The sequence below is a fragment of the Nannospalax galili genome, unplaced genomic scaffold (assembly GCF_000622305.1).
Source record: "Nannospalax galili isolate Female #2095 unplaced genomic scaffold, S.galili_v1.0 scaffold648, whole genome shotgun sequence".
Classification (NCBI taxonomy): Eukaryota; Metazoa; Chordata; class Mammalia; order Rodentia; family Spalacidae; genus Nannospalax; species Nannospalax galili.
Genome location: NW_008360311.1, coordinates 2,518,157 through 2,527,416, shown reverse-complemented (window position 1 = coordinate 2,527,416; position 9,260 = coordinate 2,518,157). Strand labels below are relative to the sequence as shown.

The following is a 9,260-nucleotide window of genomic DNA, read 5'->3' as shown; positions in this document are numbered from 1 at the left end:
ATATATATATATATAACAGTCAGGCACACAGATGTGCTTAGCAAGTGGCAGTTCTTATGCGGTTCCTGGGCAAGTATCTTCAGGGCTGATATCGCCAGTCCCTGTGCAGGCCTTCCCCCAACCTGGAGACCAGCAGATCTGCTTCCGGTATTGGCTACTTCAAAGCTTCACTACTGAGTTAATGTGGATGTTGGAAAGTGGACTACAAGTTCCTTAGGAGCACTAATGAGATAATACTATGACAGGTTAAAAAAATACATTTAAAAATTATTTTTCAGGGGTTGGAGAGATGGCTCACCGATTAAGAGCACTGACTGCTCTTGCAGAGGACCAGGATTCGATTCTCAGGACTGGCATGGTGACTAACAACCATCTGTAACTCCAGTTTCAGGGGATCCGATGCCCTCTTCTGACCTCCATGGGCACTGCACATGGGTACACTTATATACATGCAGGCAATACGCTCATACACATAAAATAAAAATAATAAGTACAATTTAAAAAAAATGATTTTCCTTTGTCCTCATAATTCTCTTTGGTTACCACTTCAATGTACACGCATCACCTCTAGTTTTTGCACACTTGTGAAATGACAACATGGTCAGAGCTGCAGGGAAGAGGAGCCTACTCTAACCATGCCTTTCCTGTGCCTAGGCAAGATGAACTGTGTCCTACCCAAGGAATGTCCACAGAGCCCTCTCCTGTGACCAGCCATACCCTGAGCAGTGCCCCAGGCGGTCCAGATGTGTCAGGGCAAATCCTCCTCTCCAACACACCCCACAAGGGGAGGTGGACGAGGGTGAGCAGGTCTACTACAAATCTTCAAGGTGCTTTTTTTTTCAGTTGAGGGGGTGGTAACAGGCAGGCAGAGCTGTGTGCCTTCTACCATGTTCTCCCCTTAGTAACACACAACCTGATGTGTTACTCTACTAAAGCTTCAATTAAGAGTTCAACTTGTGTTTGAAAAGGGGCTGCTTGCATTCTCAGCATGTCTCTGCACTCTTCTTAAACCTTCTGCATGGACGATTAAGTGCATCCTCTGAATCTCCTTCTTAGTCTCTCCCACTGTCTTTTCTCAGCTTCACTGTGTGTCACTTTCTCTCCACGCCTTCTCCTCCATCCGTTTAACACGCCATGATTTCTATCTCTAAGCATCTACATTCTGAACACCTCTCTCCTCAAGTCCATTCACATCTGCAAGTTCAATAACCATGACCAGTTACTCTAACATCTTGCTTCATCACACATATAAAACCAGGTACCACACCTCCTATTCCCTGCTTCCAACAAAAAACAGATCCCTCCCTGGATTTGTTTGTATGAATGGCCCCATCACTCTCCCTGTCACATATAAGGAAACCAAAGTATTCTTTGAGGTTTCCTTCTCCTTTCTGGATGTTCAAAATACATGTTGGTTCCAAATCCAGCAATTCCCAAGTCCATACTCTCTCCTGTCCTCCAAATTCCCACTGCCACTACAGATTCAGGTTTTCCTCGTTTTTCACAGACGACTCTGAAGTTTCCTCACTGATGCTTCTTCCCATAGTCTTCCTCTGCTAGTTAATCTTTCTGCACATGCCTGCTCAAAGCAGTCTCTCAACACAGAGCCTTCAATGAGTACTGAGTACCAAACTGGGAAGGTTCAGTCCGCATCTCCAATGGTGCCTCCTCTTCCTCATACACCACACACACACACACACACACGCCCTCGCACATGCACACGCATACACGCACACACATGCATACATGCACGCACACGCACACACACGCACACACTCTGAGTCAAGCAGCCTTCTCTCTAGTTTCTGAAGTAGTCCCTCCGTTACGCCCCTCACACTCTGCAGTTAACTACAAGTGCTGCCCCGCTACTGCCCCTTCTCCAAGCACAAGCTCTAAGTTACAAGCACAAAAATACACCTTCCTTTCACCATGCACGTCCACAGTTCTCACTCACATACAGTTCAGGTATTCTGTGATGAAGCACTAGGCAAGCTAGTTTCTCCCAAGGAAGCCCACACGGCTTCATTCATCTTTATATCCTCAGTATCTAGCACAGTGGATGGCCCATACATTTTTTTCAAATTGAAATTGATGGATTTGAGAATGCCTAAAACCAACCTACTCTGGGTGTTTTCATCAAATAATGTAGCGCAGGACTGTGTAGAAAAGTTCAGGAGCAGTCCTAGACATCTGGGCAACATGAAACAAGATGGTAACACTCACACACTAGTGCCCGCTGTAAAGATGAAGGCCAAGAATCCAAGAGGCACAAAGGGTGGGCCCTGCCTCTGTTCTTCCAAGAGGCCACTGGGTACGGCAGAACACAGAGGAAAGGCCCTGCCGACCGCAGAGGAGAGTGAGAAGGAAAAGACTGACTAGGAACAAGACCCTACACTCCACCTGCAGAACACAAGTACCCAGGTCACAGACCCCAACACAGGCCTGCTCACAGCCACTGCTGCTCATCACCACCATAACTCTCACTGCTCTTGTCTTCAGTGGCACTGACTGGCCATGTACCAGCTGAGCGTCAGGCACTGTCTAAAATAGCTCTTCCCTGCCCATCAGTTGATGCACCTGGCAACTCTACCAGGTCAGTATTATCCATGTTTTAGGCACAATGAAACAGCATACTACCCGGGTTTTCATGGCTAATAGCTCACAAGATATGGCCAGAATGTCAGTCAGGATCAGATGTGCAATCCATTCTCCCACTGCTGTTGCTCACATGACAGAGTGCACATAAACTGCAGGCTGGCTTTTCAGCTTTGTACTGTTCAGTTACCTCTAGAAGCACATGTCTGTGTCCCTGCCATTACAAAGGCATTTTCTTAGAGCAGAGTCCATCTAATATTTTTTATTTCTTCCTTTGTATCTCATAATGAGCCTCGTAAAAACTCAGTACTTGATTTGCTTAATATTATATCTGGATAACAGAAATAATGAGATAGACAAATCTTTAGTTAGCATGAAGTCATATTTATGAATTGGGTAAGACTTTAAGTCATCAATAGGAAGAGGCCCTGACACACAAGCCCCAAGTACAAAATCAAGGATAGTAGTGTGTTTAACACGTAATAAAACTGATCTCTACAAATAGTGTTCTTTTCTGGTAATAAGGACAGTGATTACTTTGATAGGTTCATTCTACCAAGCAAGTAAACAATGTAGTTAAATGTGAAAATAAATACACTTTAACTAATTGGAAAACCTTCTGTGTTTGTTTCCAAAAGTGTAAAAATCTGAGTGGACTTGCACCTTCTCACAGGTTTTGTTCTGAAGTTCACATCAGCACATAAAGTAAAACCAGTTAGTGACAAAACACTTGAAATTACCAGAGCCCTTGAAAAGTCCCTTAGACTACTTTTAAAACATGGTGTATGTAATGCAGTGTCCATTTTCAGCAAGTCCACCATAGAGAGCAAACCACCATGTCTTCTTCCATGTGCCACCTAAGGTCCCATGTTCGGGGACCATGCTGAATGAAGCATACATGTACACATCGGAGTCACAGATGACACCGTCACACTCAGACCCTACCAGCTTCCAACCCCGCCTGAAACAGTGCGTTTTCATTGTCTCACACATTAGGCATCTGAGCACGCGGGGAAGAACTGCAGTAACCGCATCATTCAGTGACATTTTGAGTGTTTGGAGCTGGCTTTCATCTTCAGCTGAAAGACTTCGACTTGACTTACTCTCGGAAATACGTCCCTACTGTTTATTTCTTGTGTGCAACCACAGACGGTCAGAATTTTAGGTACAAACAATCTAGCGTAATAGTGTTCCACTTTCAGTCAGCTTTCTTACCTTCATCTATTGACGCTTCACTACTGTACCCATCGTACTCCGCAGACAAAGGGCTATATTTTTGCCTTGTTTCCCAAGCATAGTTCTTTTGTCTAGATTCCACCAACGGTAGCCTGGAATTGTGTGTTCTGGACAAGGCTTCGTGATATTTACCCAGTGCTTCATCTTCACTTTCAGAGGATGAACCAGGCTCATCTCTGTCCATATAGGAATTATCTATTTCAAATAATAGGAAGAGGAAATTCCAATTTTAATATACTAAAATGTGGCAAATTTATTAAAATTTATTTACTTACACACACATATATATACACACACAAGCACAAATAGAAACAGATATATATGTCAGCACACAGAGTAAAGCCAATTAGAGACAAAATAATCCTTAAAATTATTGAAATTCCTGACAACTCTTAAATTGAATTTAAAGCATATTGTAACATTCATGTGTGTATATAAGTGTATACATACATGATCTGAATTTTCACCTCTAGAAAATAGAAATTTTCATGTAAGAAGATCAAGTGCCAGATTTCTATGTGTTCACAGAAAAAAATATATATACATTCTAATTATAAATAATCTCAGTCACAGGGATTTTTTTCCAACCTTGTTAGACACAAAGGAAATTACAATTGCCATATTACATATTTTTAAATGATCAGTTGCATAAAAATGAAATTATAAGTACTGTCAGTACATGTGGACTGGATTCAAACAATTTGTGTTACAAGAAAAATTTTTGATTTTCATTTTGGCTCATACTTAGAAACCAGCAACGCTTAGAGTTAAGAAGGAAACAGAGACGTGGGCAGACATAACCACTGCTGAAACTACAACTGTCACAAGTTTTACAGAGCCAATTGACAAGACATATCTAACACCTGACTGTGTGGTCTTCAATCCATTTCTAGAAATATGCCAAGTCCTTTTCTAAAAATTAAGTCTATGGAAACAATAAGTGAACAGAGATATATGTTTGTGATATACACTGATAGCAAAAGAAAACAAAACAACGGCCAACATGCCCATCAGTGGGCCTTGGTCAGGCAAATGAGAACGCATCCATGCAGTACTATAGATCAAGTCTTTGCAGCCCTGAAAGTGAGCAGGTAAGCCTATGCATCACAAGGAAAGAACAGAAGATGTGACTATTTTTATTTACTATATATAGTGCCTACATGTCTACATGCAGTCCATATACACAGACACAGTATGTATATGAAAGGATAGATACCAAACTACTAACACTACCTGTGAAAGATAAGATTACTAGGAAAATTTTACCTAAATATAGCTAAATTTTAAACTTTTCTAGCATTGTAAAAGGCACTAAAGCGGCTAAGAATTCATTATTCACGATGTCAGAAGTACTGCCCAAAATGTAGCTAATAGTCACACATGACTACTTAAATTTAAAATTAAAACTAAATACAATTTAAAATCCACCTCTCCAATCCGTGAGCCATTCTTGGGTGTGTAGTGCCACATGTGGCTTGTGCTTCCTCTGGAACAAGTGCTGAGGTTAGCCCTCTGAGTGCCTTGTGCAATACCAGAGTGAGGCTTCATGGTAGCAGGAAGGCTATGAGCTCCTCATGGAGGGTACAGGTCAAACTTGATCTATTCTAGAATGCTACCTGAAGGGAACTTACACTCAGGAACAGAGGCGAAAACTCTCCTTCCTCTCTACCTTGTATGTCCTACATAAGAACCTACAACATAGCTCCTCAGAACATAACGCAACTAACCAAAGAGTTAAACAATGGGCCAGATACTTTCAATATGCTCATGGGATGTGGCATATTTAAGGTTAGTACTGACTCTGCTCTGAAATGCTTGAAAGCTTTTCGGTTTCTTGAGGTACCAGTGTGCTTCTCAATGAAAATAAAGCAAAACAAACTTGAAGCTTTGTATTGTTGCTTGCGTTCAGTCCTGGTGGCCATTCTACTGTTATTTTCTGAATAAAATTATCTGTTACTTTATTTCTTTATAAGTAACAGGGCTACCAGAACTAAACAAGGGCTACCAAAACCCAATAAACTGGATGTTCCCAAGCTGCTGTGAGAATGGGCTCTATAATGAACACATCTTCACAAACTGGTATTCCTTTCTAATTAGCTCACAGCACAGGATCAGCCTCTCCACGCCATTTGAAAATCACTGTGTGATAAATGTACAGGAGCGCTCTTTCACAGCTGAGTCCATGTAGCAGAACTGACTGAAAAGGGTCTTCCTTACTCATCGTTACTTGGGTTTTTGGTGTTTTATGAGAATCCAAATTTACAGAAAAATTACAGGTGTGTATTTTATAAACAAAAACGAGTATATCTTTGGCCTTATGATCAGATCAGCAAGGGAAAGGATAAAGGAGTACAGAAACAATTACCAACAGTACGCAATGCAATGATGTTTTGAAAATTGTCACAAATATTGTAGCTGAGCATTATAAATACTCCGAATCTCCACTCCATATAAGGAACTCATGAATAATAATGGACTGCTCGTGTAGACTCATCATGAACTACAGCTGTCTTTAAAAGCTTTAAGGTGTAGCTAAATGAATAAAGGCATATTCAAAAGCATGTTATTTCATGATAGAAGATCTACTGCTCTTAGGGAAAAATATACAATATTTTACATTAGAGTCTCTTTTGGGCAGATTTGAAGACTGATGTTCTATAACCAACTTGGGACTTAAATTATAAAATTTTAAAAATTAAAACATGAGTATCAGACCAAAAGTCCAATTAAAGTATGTATGCATAGAATTTTTAGCTGTAAAATAAACAGTCATTAAAACTAGAAGAGAGATTCGGTGGCTCACATCTGTACTCCCAGCTCTTGTGGGCTGAGACAGGAGCATCTCATGTCCAAGGCCAGCCTGGATTAGATAATGAGTTTCAGGCCAAGTGGAGCTGCAAAGTAAAACTGTGGTTTTAAAAACAAGCTGAAAAACTGCTCATATAACATGGAGATCACAGGTAATAGTTGGTGGTATAAAATAACATGAATGATCTTAAAATGATTATGGAGAGAAAAAAATCTAAATGGCTTTAAAAACACCTCCTAGTAAGAAGATCCAAGAGAATCTTACATTAGATATATAGACATGGAAAGGAGAGAGATTTGAGTGCTTTTCTAATCTTAAAAAAAAAAATTTCAAGAGAAAATGTAACCACTCGAACCAACATGAGGAGACCTCACCTTTTTCTGGAAATATCTTAGAATATTCGTCAACTTTACTCTTTGCTGCCCCTCTCTTAGCAGAACTGGTTCCGTTTCCCTTTATTTTTGTGTCTCCTTTCATTTTGTAGGATTGGACTGGATTCGTTTGCCCTTTGATTTTCCCAGGAAACTTCTCTTTAGAATTTGCTGGTGGAACCGGACGCGCAACTTCTCTGTGGCTGTTTGCCACAGTGTCTTCTAGAGAGCACTTCTTTCCTGGACACGCACCCCCTGGGAGCCCATCATGTTTGGTATGCTTTTCAGCTTTTGTAAAATGATCAGAGTGCTCTAAATCAGGAAGATGCTTCTTTTTATTGCCCACCCCCTGCTTCTCTTGATGTCTTCCCACAAGTGCACGTGGAGGCCTAGTATGTCCCTCTGTTTGAGGGTGGTCTGAAGCCATGCACTTCTGTTCACGCAGCATGTTCTGTGCGCTGGCTTTGTCCTGGTACCCTTTTGTTTCTTGATAACTTACCTCCTTTACATCGTTCTTACTGGTCTTGGAGATCCCTGCCCCAGTTGCTTCACACTTGTTGGTACACTCAGTTGCTTCACACTTGCTGGTACACTCAGGCTCATGAAATGTTGAAGCAGGACCAGCAGCATTTTCAGTTTGTGGGTGACAAACCTGAAGTACCTGCTGCCTATTGTGAATAGAGAACCTCTGTTCATGTGTCCCTGGTTCTTGCTTTTGTGTAGTTGAAGTGTTGTCACAATTCGTTTGCTTTGCTCTATGCTCTGACTCAGACTGTACTTTTGGGCAAGCGGGGTTTTTGGAGATGTCCCACAGCATGGCATCTTTGGCTTCAGAAGGACCTGCAGCCTCCGCTGCTACACAGCGCTCCTCCTCCGAGCAGAAGCCATGCACCAGGCTTGCCACCTGCCCAGCCAGTGAGTCAGTCAAAGCATATCCGGCCTCCCCAACTGCAGTGCTCAAGTCTTCTACAGCACTACTGATTGTGTCCACTAGGGAGGACACTGAAGACAGATTCTGTTGAAAACTTTTGAAAAATGCCATTTTCCACAAGTTTCTTGTTCTTAAAAGGTGTAATAATGGATTTTTTTTCTTCTCAAAATATCTACTACTTTAAAACACGAATTTAACATTTACTTAAATGTTGTTATCAGTAGCTCAATATTAGTATTTCACACTGTGGCTTATAATCGTTCTGTAAATGCAAAATGCATTGAAAGACATGCTGAAGTAAAGACTCCTCCGGAAAGAAAAAAAAAAAAAATCAAAGCACTTGGTGTAAGTTTAATGACATCTTTTCCCACTCCATAGCTATCAAAACAGCTGCAAGACAATAGCTCTCCCTCAGATACTACTGGGCTTTTAGTCTATACCTGAAAGAAGAAGTATAAAAAGGGTATTTGTTATGCGATTTTGTTTACTTATTATGAATAGCCAACATGAGGAAACTGCCCTATTAATAGGTTACCAATATTTCGAATTAAGAACTGTATTAAGAGGAAAATAGCTCAATAATTTGCATGGTGTTAAAAACAGGGGAGAGGAAATAAGAAGTGGGACATTTGCTGAGGTGCATGTCCAGGCATTGCAGTGGACTCACTTAACCTTACCTGATTTTATAGTAACATTACAAGGGGAAACTTATTTCCATTTAACAAGTAAAAGAAAATTAAGAATAAAAAAAGGGTGTCTCAGATATTTTCAAGGGCTCCTCAAGATCATACCATTTGCCAGTGACAGTAAGGGACTGTTTAACTTTTCCATTCTCAGCCCCTTACATGTGCAAACTGGGGTTTTTGTGGGGTGAAGGACAGGCCAATTACAACAGCACAGCAGCTGATGCAGCTGATGCTTACCGTGCTGGCCCTCACAGGCATATGTGAGACATACAGCACAATGCCACTCTTCTCTCCAAACTCTCCTTTTTGGCTTGGAAAATGTCTTTTAAATTTTTTTGAAATACTATTTATATTCACATGTAATAAGTTTATTGTTAATGCTTGTTTTATAATTGATAACAGCTGAGGATATAGCTCAGGAGCAGAGCACCTGCATAAGGTGCAAATGCTTGTGCTCAATTCCCCTTTAACAACCTTCTCAAAACAATCTTTTCTTCAAAAAGAAACTGGTAAAAGTATTATTTTTAAGTTTTCTCAATTCACTATCTAATTGGTATACAGTAATAAATATACATAAACAAAAGTTCTTTGGGATTTAAAGAGGTAATTAACCCACAGAAAAAACATGGGAG

At 40.7% G+C, this 9,260-nt stretch overlaps 1 protein-coding gene across 2 annotated transcripts in view; it reads right to left on the bottom strand.

Moving 5' to 3' along the window:
• The window catches only part of Syt14 (synaptotagmin 14), a 201,079-nt gene that overhangs the window by 125,901 nt on the left and 65,918 nt on the right, over nucleotides 1-9,260 (bottom strand). For both annotated transcript variants that reach the window (XM_008824807.3, XM_029559488.1), the window contains exon 4: nucleotides 3,811-4,026. In XM_008824807.3, coding sequence (XP_008823029.1) covers nucleotides 3,811-4,026 — 216 coding nt within the window. The remainder of the gene's footprint in view (nucleotides 1-3,810; nucleotides 4,027-9,260) is intronic.